The 21,772-nt window shown below is 29.5% G+C and overlaps 1 protein-coding gene across 1 annotated transcript; it reads right to left on the reverse strand.

The window, feature by feature from the left end:
• Positions 1-885: 885 nt before the first annotated feature.
• Positions 886-20,665, reverse strand: LOC142326252 (tubulin alpha-1 chain-like). Its single transcript, XM_075368564.1, has 5 exons — positions 20,507-20,665; positions 18,899-19,121; positions 7,276-7,577; positions 4,548-5,239; positions 886-1,175 (listed from the first exon to the last, which is right to left on the reverse strand). The coding sequence occupies exons 1-5, from the start codon at positions 20,507-20,509 to the stop codon at positions 1,043-1,045; spliced, it is 1,353 nt and encodes a 450-aa protein (XP_075224679.1). The 5' UTR covers positions 20,510-20,665; the 3' UTR covers positions 886-1,042.
• Positions 20,666-21,772: the final 1,107 nt, after the last annotated feature.

A 21,772-nucleotide genomic window follows, 5' to 3' on the forward strand; every position in this document is an offset into this window, starting at 1 on the left:
GACATACAAACTACAAATATGAAATCATTCTAATTTTTTACTATCTTAAGGTTAGTCAGGCGTAATCCTATGAATTTATCTTATAAACAGTCACAGCATTAAGAAGTCTGATAATGAAATTGTAATTAATACTTTCCTGGCATTGGTTATTTATTCTTTCTTAGTGGAAAAATAATTATATATGAAAAAAGTTACTAAAGATTTTTTCTGGAGTGGGAGTAGTTTATGAAGTTTTATTTAAATAAAACCAACCAGAAAGTTGTAAAAACTGTATTTTTTCTGCTCCTCGCTAACAAATTTTTTTATTCTTCTACATTTACTATGTTAAATGAAGGAAACAAAATAGGTGCAAGCAATAGTTACCAAAGATTTTTTGATGAGCAAGGGTGGATGAACTTGAAAGTAACAGTCTGCAAAATTGACCCAAAAATTTTACCAACACATTACTTCATATACACAGGTCTGTACAAAATTGGTTTATCTAGTCAAAAGTTATTAAGCTTCAAACACAGTACTTATCTCCACTTTTTGGGGTCTGAACATCGAGAAATTAAAAAACCCCACCCCCATTTTTTGACAATCATACTTTTAGCATCATAGCTCTAGATTTTTTATGCCACAAAAGTAAAAATTATGAGAAAAGAAAGTAGTTTGGTTGTTTCCAGTTCTTTTTTTGTCACATGCATTCAAATATAAAACCCTTTACTTTTAATGTTTACACATTAAGAACCATAACTTAAATCCTGAGAAAATAAAATTTTATATCAACAATATTGATCTTTAAAAAATTAATTGTTTGAATTATATGTACTAACTTAGAAAATGTAGGCTGGCCAAGCAGACTGCGAGTACTATCATAAAGGTGTGTACAGATAAAAATAAGACTTCTAATTTGTATACTTTTATTTACTAATTGTTTTTACGATTTCAATAATAAAAATAAACTGTAAAAAATAATACATATAATTCCATGAAAATAATTGTAATTATAAAATTTTTGAAAATATCTGGAATGAAAATATTTAGGAGGCTTATGTTCTTTTTAATATTCTTCAGCTCCCTCACCTTCTCCTTCAACAGAATCCATACCTACTTCTTCATAATCTTTTTCAAGAGCAGCTAAATCTTCACGTGCTTCACTGAATTCACCTTCCTCCATTCCTTCACCGACGTACCTATAATCAAGTTTTTGCTAATTAACATAACTGAATATACTTCAGTATAATAATCACAATAATACAATTTCTGATCATTTGCAATAAAAATTGAACTGCACCAAATTTGGTATTGGGCATCCCCATTCACAATGTATGTAAAAATCAATATAATTATAGCATACCTTCTATGATCTTTTGGTCATATAAGGTTTTGTTACAGCAGCAATTCTTAAATGATAAAATGAATTACCTTTTCATTTAATATTTATAAACATTATGATAAAATACACTTCATACTGTTCCCATCCTGGCTAAAGATATTGTTTTGTCATGTCTAATTACTGAAGAGCCCCCTCTTATATGCTTCACTTTTTTGTTTGTCCTTCTATATAGACAATTCCTCTTAGTCACTGATTATTTTTTCAAGAATGTGGGAGATAACACTTTTTTAAAAGTTGTTAAATCTTTGGGATGTTTTGCTAGGGACAACTCTGCTTGTTATTGGTATTAGATAATGTTACCTACTCAGCGACTGTAGAAAATGCCTAACGTAGGCTGTGGTATTCACTGGGCAAAGCTGATTCCTAATTTAATAAAAAAATGTCATTTAGCCAATTTACTTAAAAGAATATAATCTTATACACTTCCATACAGGTATAATCAACATTAGATTATAAGCAGTAGTGATTGCTTAATGTACAATAAAAGATTTAGTAAGGTACATTATACTATAAAAGTCACTAAGTAACTATTGGTGTTAATGTTTACATTACTTCACATAAATTTGGTAAATGTTAACTATAGGCACACATTTAAGTATAGTGCTTATTATTTATAAAAAAAAAGAACTTATAAGTAATGTCAGCAATCATTTTAAGGAAGCTAAATTTTTTTTGTATTATTCACTAACCTTTAATGCAATTACAATTATAATTAAGGTACTTAAAAGATTCTGTTAAAACTAATTTTGTCTATGCAGTCATATCTTAAAAAAATTATCAGGCTAAGTTATTGAGACTAGTTTGAATATAAACATAATTAAGACATGTTTACTTATTAGAATATTAGGAATAATTCTACACATGAATAATATGGTGCAACGTAAATCAAACTTTAACCAGTCCATTGCATAATTAAAAAAAAAATCATCTTACTTCAAGGATTAATTCATTGATTAAGCAGCATTCAACCAGTGGTTAAAAGGGCTATTAATCTCGTGTAAATATAATCTCAAAAATTAATCTAGCTTAACTTTTGTATGAAAATAATAAATTATTAGGAAAAAAGATAAATTTCTTTTTTCTTTTTCCTGTTTAGCCTCAAGGAATTACTGTCCAGGTATTACTTCAGAGGATGATATGTATGAATGTAAATGAAGTGTAGTCTTGTGCAATCTCAGTTTGACCATTCCTAAAATGTGTGGTTAATTGAAACCCAACCACCAAAGAATACCAGTAGTATCCATGGACTTGAACACTGGAACTCTTGACTTTCAAATTCGTGATTTGGGAAGACGCGTTTCACCACTAGACTAACTTGGTGGATTGAAGATCACTAACTAACTTACAAAACAGTACAATAAATTTAAGAATATTAAAATTGTAATAACTATAAAAGGCAATTCAGAAGGAAAGGGAAATAATTTGGTAACTGAATCTAGAGCTTGAGATAAGGAAAAACATTCATACTAACATATATCCGAAAATGCTTTGTTGTAGTTACAGTAGAGAAAAACTTAAATCTGGATTTCAGTTTCCCCATTGAAATCAAATCATACTGAAATTTCAAAGGCATTATATCCGAATAAACATTATGCTTTGTTTTACGACCTGAAAAATTGAATAAAGCAAATCCCAGAACTGTACCACCTTTAGTTTTCATAAAATCCAACGTAAAACAGAAAAATGTAATAATGAAAAACAAGTTTCTTTAGGTTTAAAATAGAATAACTTCTTTGTTAAATTACCAATAAATTCATAAATTAGTAAGATTAGCTCTATTAATGATGGCAAGGAATGATGCCAACATTTTTAATAAACAAGTTTTTTCCTACAGGACAGCAGTTAGAATAATTTTATATAACCTTGATGTATATGCTAGTTCTTTCTTTTCTCTAAATATTGTGTAATGAATTGTTATATCAAAGACTTAATGAGGAAATATACTTAATTAATTCATAATTTGCTGAAAATTTTAAATTTAATATACTAACTCAATATTACCTCCTTTTGTCTATACTAAAAACGAAGCTTTACCATGTGTCTACAAAATAGTTGGAAAAATGTCAGATCTCAATGGCTAACAAGAGATTTTCACCAAATTTGAAAAACATCTTAATCATCGATCTAAGTCTACTAATTATAAACTAATAACATTTTATTTAATCTACTTAAAAAAAAGTAATTTAAAGTGCTTCAGACCTTACACAAACCAATTTCCTTATTTCAGCCTTTTAGGAACAATGGTTCTAAGAAACCAAAGTGGGTGATATTTATATATTCAAAGCAAACTGAAGTGGTTGGTAATCTAGTTAAGTTACTTGTACAATAATTAAAAACAAAGTACGATAGTCCTCATAATATTTATTAAATGTTTACACTTCTTGGTAAATTTTTCTAAAATATTATGTACTGTAAGTTCATAATCTCCAACAATCAAGGGGAATGTTACTATTTAACTGTAAATGAACCCAGATTTTACTTTTTTCAAGTTAAAATAATCTGGTTAAATAATTCAGTACATTGTGTAAGCCCTATGCTATGTTTAAATACAAATAAGCAGTATAATGAAATAATATTATTGTAAGCGATTTTTTGTTTGGTTTTTTGTTTTAGTACCATATCCTTTATATGTACATTTTAGTTGTCAGGGCAACATTTGCATGGAATTTTTAGAATCTTATCTGAAATGACCTTTCCCAGAGATCAGGGGAAGTAAAAATATGTATCATAACTCATCTTGAAAGCAATAACTTATATCTAGGAGAAAAGTGCATATAAGCTATTTAATTCCATCAACAAAGTATTGTTATGAAATAAAATGATGTGTACAGGATTGCACATCTGTATAGGATTACATCTAAAAATTTTTTACTCATATGAATCTCTCTCTATTGATACAACTGATCAGAAAGTATAAATGTTGTGCTACAATTTGATATGCATATTTGCAACATTAACTCAATGAAAAGATTAAATTAAAAGATGTTTACAAGTGAAAATCTTTAGCTAGGAATTCACAGACTAAACAAGACCACAAAAATTACTTCTTAACTGATTATGTAAATAATTTCTATCTATCTGTTTTTTAAACATGATTTTGCACTTTTTTTAAATTTACTACAAAAAAACTTGGACCAACTGCAATTATTAATTTTAAAATTATACTTACCAATGAACAAAAGCACGCTTGGCATACATAAGATCAAATTTATGATCAAGACGAGCCCATGCTTCAGCAATAGCTGTTGTATTAGACAACATGCAAACAGCACGTTGAACTTTGGCAAGATCTCCCCCAGGTACAACAGTTGGTGGTTGATAGTTGATGCCAACTTTAAATCCAGTTGGACACCAGTCAACAAACTGAATGGTTCTTTTAGTCTTAATAGTAGCAATAGCTGCATTTACATCCTTTGGTACAACATCACCTCTGTAGAGCATACAGCAAGCCATATATTTCCCATGGCGAGGATCACATTTGACCATCTGATTTGCAGGTTCAAAGCAAGCATTGGTGATCTCCATTACAGAAAGTTGTTCATGATAAGCCTTTTCAGCTGAAATGACAGGAGCATATGTTACTAATGGGAAATGAATTCTTGGATAAGGTACTAAGTTTGTCTGAAATTCCGTCAGATCAACATTTAAAGCTCCATCAAATCGTAAGGAGGCGGTGATAGAGGAAACTATTTGTCCAATCAATCTGTTCAAGTTGGTATATGTTGGTCGTTCAATATCCAAATTGCGGCGGCAAATATCATAAATAGCTTCATTATCTACCATGAATGCACAGTCAGAGTGTTCTAGAGTAGTGTGAGTAGTCAAGATCGAATTATAGGGTTCAACAACAGCTGTAGATACCTGAAATTTAAAACAATTGATTTAGAAAACTAAATACATACTTCTGAAATATAACTTGTAAGAAACTGTAGCGTTCTATAATTATTACACTGTATTACTGACATTTTTAATTAGCATAAAATAGCTTGCTTATGTTGAAACGCAGCTCCTGACTGTTGTATTTGAACTAACTTCTTGATTAGATGATCTTTTTATTATTTATTAACTATTTAATTTGCACTCAATAGTATATAAATCTTTCTTGACTTGTTCACTATTCAATGATAAAATATAATCAAAATCCATTTCTAGTTTTGATTGATGTCATATTTGCCTTGTAAATCAAGAAGATTCTCGTTAACTCTGACTATCACCTTGTGAAGGATCAAATTTATCAGTAAATGTGACAATTCTAGTTAGAGACCTTTACTGATCCCCTTTGTTTAACTGTTCCTTTTTTCATAATAATAAACTTAAATTAACAATGTAAATTATTAATAAAGTAAATTAAATGTGATATGAATCAAATAACATAAATGATGAAACACTGTAAATTTATATAGAACAAATTAGGATATTACGATAAATAATGTAGATATAATTGTTAAGATATCTGGTTGTATGAGGTTTCTTGAAGATTTTTAGATTACATCCACGATTCTGGAAGACCAAATGATTCTTCAAATTTTTTAATCATATCTGAAGGCTGAAGGATCAAAAATGATTCTAAACGTAATCCTTATCAAGATTTAAGGCCACAATCAAAACATTCAAACAAACAAAGCTACATTGGTTATAGTAATATATTACCACTACCGCAAACAAATTCTTATCAATCTGTCCAATTATGATTCATCATGGCAAGTCATTAGATCTCATAGTCTTAGACCTCTATAATTTATAGAGGTCTATAAATTATACCTGTCACCAATTTCAAGCGATTGATTTAAATATTTTTTATTGATGTAATCATTTTCATTCATGTTATTGTAACTTTATTTGATTTATATTCTTAAAATGATTGTTAACATATTCATAAATATTGTATTAACATTTATAATTTAATTTACATACTTATATTTCACATTTATATTATACATTATATTTATGTGTGTAATTTATTTATAATCCTTGATTATGTTATTATCTGTAATACATCGGTAGTAATTTAATTTGCATTGTTATAAAAAATATCATCATATGATCTTTGGTGGAGTTATTGTCAACACAGCTCCTGACTGTTCACTCAATTCTACAGCTCACTTGGATCCATCCACACTATAAAATCTGGCTCTGCACTAGAATAAACAAGTTTCTGCCTATCCTATATAAGACTGATTTGTGTTTGTTACAATGTATGATTAACTTCATATATATAATAATAAATAAGAAATCAAGACTATGATAAATATAATTTATATGATAATTGAAGTACTTCACCAAAGTGCCAATTATTTTACATCTAATACAACATTTACTTGTTTTGATAGTTTTATATAGCCTGAGATCATGTTTATATCAAGGGTATGCTGCTGTCTGCGACCTTTATTAGATGTAACCCCCAAAATCTAACCATAATCTTACTCTTGTTTGATAAGACATCTCTCATATAACAAATCTGTGGAAGTGACCTTTAGATTATGTGCTATACACATTAGTAATACAAATTCATGGGCAGATTCTACTTGAATGAAACAAAAAACCAAACCTTTAACCAAGAATTAACTTGAAACATTACAATTTAGCCAATATTCAAAACTATAGATTAGAATTGGATTAAATAGAAATGCAATTGGTACATAAATCAGGGCTATAAGCACAAGTCTTATATGTTAGACCATTATTTTCTAGAACACTAGCTTAAAAATTGTAAGTCAAAACACCAGATGTACTAATTTTATCACAGTTGGTGGGTCAAATGATATTAACATTAACTTAAGCCATCTCTTGTTTACATCTTAAATATGGTTTATTGAATTTTTACAGGTTGTTTCACAACCGCAACTTTATGAAACTGTATAACTTAATTTGAAAACTAATATTAAAATTCAACCGACCTGTGGAGCAGGATAAATAGCAAACTCTAGTTTTGACTTTTTTCCATAATCAACAGATAATCTTTCCATCAACAATGATGTGAATCCAGATCCAGTACCACCACCAAAAGAATGAAAAATTAAGAATCCTTGTAATCCTGTGCACTGATCAGACAATTTGCGGATACGGTCCAGAACAAGGTCAACAATTTCTTTTCCAATGGTATAATGACCTCGAGCGTAATTGTTTGCAGCATCCTCTTTACCAGTGATCAGCTGTTCTGGATGGAACAACTGACGATAAGTACCTGTTCGAACCTCATCTGTAAAAAAAAATTATAATTAAAGTCTTCATTATTTTATGTTAACAAATATTTACTATATACAAAGTGACAGCTACAATTTTTTTAAATATGTAAATTACAAAAAGAACTTCTTTAAACAAAGATTTGGGTTTCCACTTGTGTAAATATCATAGCATGAAGGAAGGAAAACCTTATAAAACACATTCAACTCCATATAGCACTAATGAGGTCAAACTAGTAGCAATAATGAAAAGTGATAATATGAATAAGCAGGTATTATTTTTTACTTCGTTTAAAACAAATTTATATTTAACTAAATTAAACTACATCCTTTTGAAGCCATCAAAATAAGATTGGTAATAAATGGCAAAATAAAAAACACTGGATAGGATATGCTTTTCATTGTTACAAACAGCCTTAATGGTTCATCAAATGTTATTTCTCCTTGTTATTTATAACAATGAGCACTCACACTTCATCTTTATTCATACAAAATCCAATTATTTTAATGGCTTGAAATAACCTTATTAGATTTATTTTCTGCTTAATAAAATAATACAGGCAATAACATTTGAGACAAACATTGGAGCTTATCCTTAACTTTACACATCCACACTTGTTTTACTGAATACTAATGATTGAAAAGCGTAATATATATTTTATGTTTAAATTATGTACTAATAAATAAATGTAGTGTATTAATTATGAGTCAATCCATATGAAGTGATCCAACCAAAATAATTTTGGTTGTTACCATTTTTTTTATCATTTCTTTTTTATGTGATATTTTCATATACACTGGTAGTCCAAAAACAATCTTTTTTATTTTTATCCAGCATACTTTTGTTTAGTAGTGCATGGGAATTTATGGACTTTGCAGACATTAGAGTAAACTATCTTTGGACAGGATTATATGCTAAAACATTGCAACATGCACAATTTTTTCCATCAAAATTTTCTCTTCAATTTGGATCCTTTATATTAAAAGACTAAAGCCTAATAAGTAAAATGATCTAAAAAGTTTTATATCAAAATTCAACTAATTCCTCTTTTTAGATTTGCAATGTAGGGGTTAATACCGAAGTTAATGTTAGAGATTATTTAATGTGCTGCCATATACACCAGTTACAGGGTAAGAACATTTATAAGTTTTCTTTTTTTTCTTTTAATAAGATTTTTTTGAAAATTACAATTACGAGGCTTGGGATTAAAACAAATTTTTTATATACACCTATAAAAGAACAAAATCTATAGTAAAAATTTCAACTGACATTTTACTCTAACAAAGTTATGAATTTTCATCCTATGCACAAATATTGTGTTATCTTTCAATTAAATAGCCTGAAATTAAAGAATTATATATATTTTTTACAAACTGTTCTTGGATGATTTTTTATTTTAAGTGTTATTATTTTAAAATTAGCCTACAACATAGTTAATTTAACAAATAAAAGCTAATTAACCAAAAAAAACAAACACTAAAAAGTTAAATAAAAAGAAGCGTATATATATATATTTTTTTTAGGCAATCTTATCAAGCCCCATATCCCTCTGTTCTAATGTATATTGTACATATAATCCAAATTGATCCACCTTAATATGTGATGTTTAATTTGATAAATAAATATTGAAATTCACAAAAATAAACTTAATGAATCTATAATAAAATTAGGAATTTGATAAAAATAAGAAATAATTACATTTACAATAGGAATTATAATAATAAAGGCTTTGGTGATTATAGATTACAAGGGTTGTTTGTAGTGAATGGTGGTTGATGATTTAAAATTTCAAAATATACGGGTGGATTCGGGATCATTTACTGATACTTGTTTTGATTTGATCAATTTCACAAATGTTGACCTTGGTGATAAGGAGCAGTTTATTGTAGCTAATGCATTTAAATTCAATCTGGATGTTACTGATAACATTAACAAAAATAATTTATCAGTATATTAGAAACTCGCAACCAACTAAACTACAATATATAGATATTCAAATCATCTTGGTCACACAAAATTAATACATATACAAACATGATTAATAGGGTGGTTAATAACATACAATATAATAACAAATAAATTGCTATGCATAATAATTGTGGTGACATTAAAAAAAAAAGAAGAGCAATACTACACCTCTTAATAATACAAATAAATGTTACACAGGTTTTTGATGTAAATTTAAACTTGCATATATAACAAATGACCATACAATAATAAAAAATAAAAAAACAGTAATCATACTGATACTTACAATTTTGTGGAATTTATAAAATAAAAATGACTGTGACCACATTTATACAAGTAAAATTAGTTATCTTTAAAAACTTGATTTCTTGAACATATTAGTATAAAAATGGAAAATTGGGTTTACCTAATGTTGCTGACCACCTCATTAACAATAAACATTATATTTCTGATATTTAAATCACAATTTGGAAATGAAGTAAAATATAAACAAATAATAAAAGTTAAAAACATTTTGGAGAAATATTATATATACAAATAAGAGGAAATTCAACTTTAACAACTTCCAAACAAAATATGAAAATCAAATCATAAGGGCTGGAGTGGATGGCAGTACTTATTCAGATAAAAATAATTTAAATCCATACCATAACATTGGCTAGCCAAAACACAGTATATTTTATCCTATTTAATTTATTTTAATTTTATCAATTCTGATTTCATATTTTATATGTCGTTTTTAATTTCCATATTTTAATTCTTAATTTTAATTTACTAAAAAAGAAATTTCATATATTATCAAAAAATGTTATATGTATTTTAATTGTATTTTGAGTTTTAACATATAGTTTTATACAGCATTTAAAAAAAACTACAATTACAACTGAAGATGTGGGTTACCATGAAAAGAGCTATTGTAAAGGTTATGAAAAAAAAGGTGTTATCTTATTTACTTTGTAATTTCTGAACTTAGGTGGATCAAGTTGGATTATAAATGCAATATATATAAATAAATAAATATAAAAAATACATTTTGAAAAAAGATTTTTACAAGTTTAAAAAAATTAAGAATAAGGACCTCAAGGGTCATCCTGGCCTGCAGCCAGGAAGGCTAATGTTTAGGGTTATGGATCATAGAAATATGTCAGTGTTGTAGTCTCTTAGTGTCGATATATTACTTTTTTGGTGAAAAAAAAAAAAAAAAAAACTTAAATGGTCAAGTGATTTTGATGAAAATTTACAAAAATTATTTAAATCAAGAGTAATAAAGTTTCTCCAGTTGTGTATTATGAAAAAATAACATATTTTGGAAAATACTATTCTAATCTATTCAAAAACCAATCGGCAAGGGTTCATATGAAAAATAAAACTTTTCATTACATGGCAATGGTGATTCTCATGTAGGTGTAATTTCTGATAAATACTTCTGTCGAAATTAATCAAAAATTTTTGTAAAAAAATAGAATTGTTTCTCAACATAACTAACATTCTACATAAGAAAGCCTTAAAAGAACTGAATTTTACTTACTCCATTTTGGACATCTCCTGCTTCTAAATAAGAAAATTTAGTTACAGGAAGGAGACAAACAACCAGAGTAAAAACTGAGAAAGAATTTAGAATTGTGTTTTGTCACAGTTGAGACTAAAAGTGTCTGAAAGTTTTATCAGAATCATTGAACACAAAATATTTTGAACTGATAAACTGGAAGCATGTGTTAGTAACTGAAAAGAATAAAGTTGAACACAATAAGACTTACTCTCTGATTCACTGTCAAGACAAAATACAAAAAAAAAAATTGCAAGTGAATTCAAATATAAACTCATCAGACTATCCAAATAAGAAAAAAGACTAGGCATCTTACAAACATAAAAGAATCTTAAAATATAAATTTTATTGAAAAGTTGAATTATATTGTTAGCCCTATTGAAATGAGTATACTGGGCAAGTTTGATTGGTTTAGGCACAAAGGTACATTACTTTGACAACTTTTGAAAATTCATTACTTTCTCAGCTTCAAATATCGAAGTTGAAATTAATAATAAATATCTACAATTTATTATGTAACTGTATATTATATGGAATAGCTCTTTATCCCAAGTCTCACTAGAAAAATCAACCCTCAACCTTAAAAAAAAAACAAATAAAACATTTATCAATGTTCTTAATCTAGCTACAATGAGATAAGTAATATTAACCCTTAACCTCCCGCTTTATTTCGCACGCGGATCGAGATTTCGCTAAACGTTTGTTTATCTCGCTATTACTCAAACACATTCAAAACTACTAAACAAAAAAAAAAAGAACTGCTAATCTAAAAAGAAAAAATGTTACACTTACATTTCTAAAAATTCTCCTGTGTATGATATACTGGCTTGTCAATGGATGCGTTACTACGTCTATGTCCTGTAGGGTTACCAATCTGAGAGCAGGTAATCAGGTATGTTACTATCTCTCTCCAACACGTCACATGGCAGTTTTTTATAACAGTTTTTGTCGCCGTCTTGTGTAGTAGGTGGCAGTTTAGTAATGTCAAGTCTAGTAAATGAAAAAAATTTTCATGTCCACTTTTTTGTTTGTTTCTCCGTGTTATATGAACATGTCATTCGATCTGATTTGTCAACATAACCCATGTCTGTTGTAGTCAGTAACTATTGTCGGTTTTATCAATTTTCCAGTAGGGTCATGGTCTAATGGTCCCTCTTTTACCCTCCTGTGTATTGTCGAAATAAATGTCACATTTTGTTTGTCTGCAAATAAAATACAGGTCATTGTATTTCATGTTTTTTTTATGTTTAGGTGTTGCTGTTGTGCTGGTTTGAATTCGACAGGCATTCCTTTCCTGTTGGGATGTGCTGTGCCACAGGCAAAAATGCCCATCTCGAATAGTTTTTGAAATAATGCAGAAATAAAAAATTGTCCATATATAAATGGTAACCTCATCTATCAATTCTGCATAGATTCAAAACTGTCAGTTCAGTCACAGTCTCATCCGAGTTTTTTGGTGTGTCCCTCATAAATGTCCATGTCTACCGTATACCCCATTTCATCACAAATTTTATACACCTTGTTTCTGAATCTCTTCCTTTTCGAAGGTATATGCTTACCTTGATATTTACTTTTGTAAGCAATCATAATTCTGTCAATAGAGAGCCGAATTGAAGGTGAATAAAGGTCAGTAAATTTTTCATTTAGTAAGTCAAATAGGTACTGTATTTTCCAATGTTTTCCATATTGTTTTTGTTTGTCTTCTGATTCATCTAAGTCTTCAAAATGTAAAAATCTGTTACGTCCCATTATTTCCCCGAAAGCAGATATAATTTTGTATATGTATTGTGACCAGTAGTCTGAAAGTTGTGGTTTTTTTGTAAATGTCCTGTCATAATGATAATTGCCAAAAATAGTTTCATTTTGTCTGCCGTATTGTCTTGTTTTTTTGTTGCCCTACCCATGTTATTGTACCATCTGTTGTAGTATTTGTTCGTTTGAGTCAGTATGCGATTGAAAACAAAAAAAAAAAACCAAAATATTGTCGTTACTCTGGTTCAGTCAACCTGAACATCTCGCCGCACACCTGGTTGATGTCCACGAAATTGTGTAGGAAGATAAACTGGCAAGTTTACACTTGGAATGCGCCAATCACTATCAGTCATAAGTTAGTTACCTGTACCATCATTATCAGTAGAAGTAGAGTTATCAGATATTGAGTCATCTGTTGTTGCACTACCGTCTGAGTCTGAAAGATCGTATTCATCCACGCCACATGATGGGCCGGCTGCCATTTTTTAAAAATAAGTAATGTAAAATATGTAGTTTATAAAAAAATAAATATAAATACTTGTGAACACTACAGTAACGCATCTCACTCTGCAAGTGAAATAAAATCCTAGGCATGGCTATGCATGCGAGTATATGTGTGTCATTAAACCAGTATAAAATCTAACTTTGATATACAGGGGATTCAAAGAAAAGGAAATTTTGAAAGTTGTGTTGGTAGCCGTGGGCGATTGGCACCACTTGATAAGTGGCGCCAACCTCTCTAACCTAACCTGCCGTTTAGTTGTTATGGATCCTTGGAGTGGTGCGCAACATGTATTTGCTATCAAAGCATTTTACAAAAACAATGACAGTGTGGAGGGAGCGCGTAGAGAATTTCAGTCATTTTAATCTGGGACGGCACGACCGTGTTCCATCAGCACATGCAATTAAAACATGGATATCTAATTTTGAAGAAACTGGTTCGGCAATAAAAAAGAAACCTCCAGCCCGTGAGCGAACCGTCCGTACACCACAGAATGTTCAAGCTTTAAAAGATGCTGTCACACGAAGTCCACATCGATCAATCCGTCGTCTCTCAGCATCTTTAAAATTGCATAGTTCTAGTGTTCGAAGAATGTTAGTGAAGAACTTGCAATTCCATCCATACAAGTTGCAGATCGTCCAGGAACTGAAATCGAACGATGCAGTTGTGCGAGGACAATTCTGTAATGTAATGCTTCAGAAGATAAATGATAACGAAGAGTTTGTTGACGAACTGTTGATGTCAGACGAAGCGCATTTCCACCTCAGTGGATTTGTTAACAAGCAAAATTTCAGATCCTGGGCACAAGAAAATCCTACGCAACTACACCAGCATCCATTGCACAGCCAGAAAGTGGCCGTGTGGTGTGCTATGTCATCTTACGGTGTTATAAGTCCTTATATTTTTGAGGATGACAACGGTCTTGCGATTACAGTGACGTCGGCTCGTTATGTAGCCATGCTTGAAACCTTTGTTGTGGGACAACAAAAGAGATTTCAACCAATTCTTAACACAGTCTGGTTTCAACAAGATGGAGCAACATCACATACTGCACGAATATCATGGCAGATGTACGCAGATTGTTTGGACGTGTCATTTCACGAAATGGTGACATTAGATGGCCAGATCGCCTGATCTCTCAGCTTGCGATTACTTTTTGTGAGGTCACCTTAAAGGCAAAGTGTTTCCACAGTAGACCTGTTACAATGGAAGAACTGAAGCCAAAAAATCCGAGAAGCAATTGCGGAAATTCCAGTTGAGATGTTACGTCAAACCATGAACAATTTAACGAAGAGACTTTGTGAGTGTTTACGTAGAAGAGGAGGTCACCTGCAAGATGTCATCTTTAAAAAATAAACTAAAATGTATGTATCCTAAAATGGCAACATTTGTATAATTACTTGAAATAAAATTAATTTTCTAAAAAAACATTTTCATTAACGTTATTTAATTTTTTAAATTTCCCGTTTCTTTAAATCACCTGTATATAAATGTTTTGCTTTTGATACATGTATAAAAATGTTTTGAATAAAGAACAAGTATGGTTTAAAAAAAAATATTTAAAATTATTGCTTCCTTTCATAAGTCACGTTCACTCGTTATTCTGTTGAATTTATGTTTGCATAACAATTATATAAAAGATAAACCGCTAATGTATACAAGAATCAAATTAAACAAAAAAATACCAAAATACTATGACTTAATGACATTAGCAAAAAATGTAGTTTGATCCCTTATGAAATATTTACACTATACACGGCTACTATTCTTATTGCATTTTCTCATAATTCAAGGCGTGATTAAATCCATATAAAAATCTTTTTTCTATGTAAAATGGTTCATGAGAAATTTGAATTTGAAAAATTGATTACCAGTGGTTAATATAGTGACCAGCAGGAGATGAGGTTAATACAAGGATCATTCAAATATAAACTGAAATTTTGCCTTGTAGTGAATATAATAGGGTGCTGCAAGCAGTTAAGTTGGATATGAGTGGAAGAGAGCAATCAGCTAGTCACATCCATACACCATGTTACCAAATCGGTAGCAGTACCATTGTTCATTGCACAATTATAATCAGATTTCTAGCCAATGAAGTCAAATTCCTGTGAAATTTTGACTCTGCTCTAGGCAGTTCAGAGATGCTATCCTGTCAAAAACTCAAGTTTTTGATTGGGCCAAAAATGTTTGCAGTGGGCTGTGATGCGGTCATGTCATTTACGGATCAGCATCAATGACTTACATTCACGGAGTTTGTGACTTTGTGGAAGGTGACAACCTCTGAAATTGCATCAGGTGTGGGTGCATAAATGTTAGGAGTGTGGATATAATGTTAAAGACATCTTGGATACAGCAGTGTGGATTCCATGCATTCTCACTGAGGTAGAGAAATGTCCAGAAACACATCAGTGGCTTTTGAATTGCTTTAAGGAAACTGACATTTTTGGATCGTATTGTGATTCGACAAAACATGGGTCCACTACATTCTGGAAAATAAGTATGGAGTGGTTGAAAAAATGAAAGAGGGCACCAATCAAGTCCAATAAACTCTAAGTTCTGGCAACTGTTTTGGGATTCAAAAGGTATGCTTGCTAATTGATTCCTGCACAGACATATCTATTTATGCATAAAAAAAAAAAATAGTCAAGTTGGATCATTTCATAAGAATTGATGTATATACTAATTTTATTTTTAAATAATAAATTTAATACAGTAAAGGTATAATTTGATGTATGCTTTCCAAGTATATAATAAATGCATTACTTTGAAATATTAAACTGTAAAAAAATGTGGAATGAATGAAACGAAGAATTACTGTAATTAAAATTATTTCATCACTGTTAAAATAAAGCTTTCTGTTTCCTTGGAGCAATGAGATGTCTATAACAAATTTGAGAGGAGAAAGCCAATTAACACATCTACATTCCATTTTATTCTGATTGACTGATGGATGATAATGAAATGATCTTTACTGTAATAAAAAAAGCCATGCCTGACCAGAACCTCCAAATGAAAAGCAGAAACACTACCATTCTGCCACAGAGATAAGATAGGTTGGTAATCATAATTTTTGCCAATTTTTATTATATAATACTACCAGCAATTATTATTATTATTTTTTGTTGACATGTTATAGATGTATTTTTAACACTGTATGAAATCATAAGAATATTTTGTTAAAAAAAAATTTAAATTAGAATGTAGTAAATTAAGTTTGTAGTCATTTTAACAAAATACTTAATAAAATTAAGTTATATTCTCTTTTCCTTTCAATTTTGTATATTTTAATATAGAAAAGACAATAAACAGAAAATAAATAAATTGATATTCCTGTAATTATAAGTTAAAAATATACTGTTCATTCTGAAATTTTATCCAAGTTTTCTCACCTTTTACTTTTTTAATGTTATCTTTATAATATTAGAATGAAAATATTTTACAATCAAATACTTGTCAGGATGAAAACATATGCTTAATTGAATTCACAAGCAAATTAGTGTAACTACCCATATAATGGAACAAAAATATTCACAATTACAATCAAAAAATATCTAACACAGTACACTAATTAATGTTACCATTTAGACAATAAATTAGCAAGATACCCATGTTAACTTTTTAATAGTAGCATAGTATATATTTGGTAGTGGATGGACACAATTACATTTTTACAGGTACCCCACAAAGAACTATTAGGACATGTTTTACTGGTGAAAATAATGAAAATGTTCATAAATACATAGGTCTGGAAACAGTGCTTTCAAGTTTCAGCTAGTGAAAAATTTCCCCAGATTTCAGCTCTTCTAATAAAAAGAAGCCCTACTGTAATTTTTGGGACCCAAATTAAAAGTAAAGTTGGTGATCTCTTATGTAATTAGAACTGGGAAATAAAACAGAACTGTAACAAAGTTTTTAAGATATCCAATGTAACAAACAAAATTTGGTGTCGAAAAACAAGTTTTATTTTACAAGTTTACAGTACAATAGCTTTATTAAAGGAATACATATAGAAGATTTAGTTTTAGCTAAAATAGTTTTATAATTTTGCATTTCTTTTAAAATTATTTTCAGTGATTAGTTGTTTGTAAAAATAATATTTAATAGGTACAGAAAGAATAATACAATTTCCTGTATATTTTTCATTTGTTTTGCTTCAATAAAAAGATTTTTAAAGTTATTTACTTTTTATTAACTGTACTTATATTAATTTTCTCAGAATTAAATTCTCCAGTTTTGTTACTAAATCTTCAGTATTTATTAATCATTTAACAAAGCTATTGTTCTACAAACCCAAAAAATAAAACTTGTTTTTCAGCACCAGATTATGGGTTGTCAGATATATTAAAAACTACTGGAGGTACTTACATATTAACACCACTGCAGCTACAGCTTTATTTAAAAACAAAGTAGTCAATCGGATTTCGGTGGAAAACGAAGTCTATTAATTTTAATAAATGGTTATTTATTTTATAAATATAATTTAACCAAACTTAACCTACACTCGCTAACCTTGACTAATTAACATCATAATTTTTTGAGTATTTATTTAATAAATTCAATAATTATTGCAATTATTTAAATAATCAAAACATTCCTGTTAATTAGTTAAGGTTAGCGAGCGAAGGTTAAGTTTGGTTAAATTTTATCAAATAAATAAATATAAATAACCATTTATTAAAATTAATAAAGAGACTGTTTTGAATCTATGTTAAACTCTATATCAGCCCATTTTCCACCGAAATCAGATTGACTACTTTGTTTTTAAATAAAGCTGTAGTTGCGGTGGCATTAATACGCAAGTACCCTACTGGAATTACAGTTCTGGAACCTGTTTTATTCTATTTCCCAGATCAAATACACAAGAAACCACCAACTTTACTCCTTAATTTGGGCACCAAAAATTTGCAGTAAGGCTTCTTTTTATTAGAATTGAAATCCGAGCAGAATTTTTCACAAGCCGAAACTAAAAAACAGTGTTTCCAGACCTATATTTATATGAACTTTTTTCATTATTTTCACCAGTAAAACATGTCCTGAAAGTTTCTTCATGGGACACACTGTATATTACTATAAATCAGCAAGATAAGTGCAAAAGATCATCCTTTTCATTACACAAAACAAATAGGCAACTGTGAACACAGATATTTGCTCATTTTTCCGCAATTCAGTAGTAATGCATATTGCATAAGTGTTTGATAGAAAATTGTCCACTACAATGCACTTCTTACATTAGCAATAGGGATGACTTTGTTCCTAATATGCAAAAACTGTGGCACAATTTCAAATGTAGGATAAAATCTTCTTTCTAATCTATGCAAAAATTTAATACAGTAGGTGTCTAATCTTATTGTACAATTGAAAATAGATTCTAATATTGTTTCCTAACCTATAATTAATTTAAAGTATCACTAGTATAATAAAAGCTTAAGGTAGTACAGCAAACACACACATACACAAGAAAAGATACTGGCGCACAACAGATTAGCCATGACTACTTTACAAAAAGTAGACAAATGTAAGTTTCCACTTAAAATGTAATGTAGAAACCATACAAATTGTTAATACTTGCCTACTACTGTTGGCTCGAGATCTACAAAAACAGCTCTTGGGACGTGTTTCCCAGCACCAGTCTCACTAAAGAATGTGTTAAAACTGTCATCACCGCCTCCAACAGTTTTGTCAGATGGCATCTGGCCATCAGGCTGGATTCCATGTTCCAGACAGTATAATTCCCAGCAGGCATTACCAATCTGGACACCAGCTTGGCCAACATGGATTGAGATACATTCACGCTAAAAATAATATAACTGATTAAACATTTTATATCTATACAATTAAAATCATTACACAGTAATATTCTTTCAACTAATATTAAAAAGTTATGCTACTTATATTTCTACACGCTTCATTCTCATATTAACTATTAGTTCACTTTAATCATGTGAGGTCAGGACAGATTTTTACGAAGTACTAATGCAAACTTAATGTGGATATTTTATAATACATATTTTTCCCTGCTTTCTAATAGTGATAAAAATCAGTGATTTATAAAGTAGCTACTAATTATTTTGTGAGAAATCTAAGTTGAGAATTTCAGTCAATTCAATTTTTAATACATAAGTTTCATACTGACAATAAGTATAACTATAAATGAGTATTTTTCTTTGCTTTTTTTATCTTTATGAAAGAAACAGATAAAAAACACTAGCATATATTTTCTTAATTTTAACTTTAAATTAATAAAAAGGGTAATTTTTACTGGAAAAAAATTCAACCAAAACCTAGGTTTTAAGGAAGACTGTGGCAACTGCTTTCAGGAACTTCAAAAAGGGTCATCTTTATGAATTTTAACCAGCGGGAAATAAATTGTGAAACTTTCAAACCAGGCGTTTAAAAAAAAAGAACCAATACTCTGCACACAAAGCATTCTGAAAATGCCTGTATGTAGAGCAGGTGTATAACCCCGAACTAATGTGAAGTTAATGAACCGGCCTTTTATTTTACTTTATTTCTTGTAATATCCTAATCTACTTGACTTCTAATTTTTTAAGGATGCTTTCGGTAGTTTTTATTCTTTAAAGGTGATGAATATATCGTTTTTTGATTTTGAAATATTCATATATAAAATTGCATTGTTGACAAAGCAGTCTACAACTTTTACCCGAGCCATAACTTAACAAAGGAAGTTCATATTAAATTCAATAATTAATGACCGTAGTCAGCAGTTACGTGTACTGCATTACTGAAGTACTTCCACCATCTTTGTTGCTTAGATCACCTCGTGAGGGAGGGAGCTAGTGAAAAAAAATCAATACTTCCGAACGTTCAGCAATTCCAGATGGGAAATATTAGTTACCGATTAGGTTCGAAAAATATAAATTTAGAAAAAAATATTGAAAGCTAGTGGCTTTATAGATGGTGACAGGTAACCGTGTGCTAACACATTTATGCCACGCCCAGTCCAAGTTAATTCTAGACTTAATTAAGATTTAGAACTAAATGAGATCTGCCTAACAAAAAAAATTAATAATAAAGATATGAAGACATGTAAATTTAGTTGAAAACATTTCACATGGAGGGAACTTATGTGGTCACATTGTAACAAATTCCTATTGCACAATACGTTAACATAAAATGAAAAAAGTTATCTAACAACTAAATAAGAATGATATCTCACCATTTTGCTAAGAACCTTAAAGTTACAATTAGATGAAAATTAACGGAGAAGTCGTGGGAAGCCGCTAGTAATGATGCGCCAAACTCCAACGAATAACTACGATGGCGGTTAGTCTGTGACTTATAAAGACCTACGCTAGTATCGTTCTGATTGGCCAGCGTTAAAAATCAATATTTAGTTCTCATTGGCCATTACTAGGAGAATTTGTTACAATTTAAATATTATTAATGATTCTACTCATTAAAAATTTATGTAAATAAAAATTCCATTTGGATAATTTCTAAATATTTTTTTGTAAAAAATAATGATCTTAACTTTTTTTTAAATGTGTAAATAATTAAAAGTCACCTCCCGCCAAACCGTTGAAGTGACGCATTGCAGATCCCTGTGACTCACGCCACTGTGAATATCAACGACCGGAAATTCAAATAATCATGATAATTTTACCTATGAAAAACACGCTACAGCCCAGATGCGTGTTTAATACTGTTAAAAAGTACTTAGCCCCTTTCCAAAAAATATTGACTGAAATTAGTTATTTTTTGATTTACTTATCTAAATGCTGCATTTATCGACCCACTTCAAATCATCTGCACTGTCCTTTGTAGTAGTCAGGTCATGACAATCGTTACAGAGTATGAATTATTTAAATAATTCAGTACAAATACATACGAAATGATATTGTACTTAAATCTAAATTGCAGTTGTTTAACTAAAAATATAGTTTTATTTAATTAATTTAGCGATAAAAAATTAGTATTCACTCACATCTACATGAATATGTTTTTAGTGGGTACATACATACTACAAATTTTGAATATTTGAAACACACTTCTCTCTTCACAATAGGATAGAAAGTGTACCATCAGGTATATTGAATTTCAACAATACAAATGTGGATTACAATATAGTTTCTATATTAATAGTGATAACAATTTGCCAATGTTTCACAGAGAAAACAAAAATCCTGAATTTCATTACTTAGTTAATTTATAATAAAATTGCCAGAAATAATTTTTTATTTAAGAATTTAGCAAATCATGTTACCTCTTTGCATAGAGTGTAAAATATTATGTTCTTAATAGGAACTCATAAAACACAGAGTAAACAAACATTTAAAAGATAAGTTGCTATTATAAATTAAATTATTGGTCACTGATGTGAATATGCATCAATACTGATTTTCAAACATTTTCTAAACAATTTAATTAGAAAATTATTTTGTTAAATAAACAAGTAAATTTAATAAATAAATAATATTTAACT

Source organism: Lycorma delicatula, chromosome 6 (genome assembly GCF_047948215.1).
Source record: "Lycorma delicatula isolate Av1 chromosome 6, ASM4794821v1, whole genome shotgun sequence".
NCBI lineage: Eukaryota > Metazoa > Arthropoda > Insecta > Hemiptera > Fulgoridae > Lycorma > Lycorma delicatula.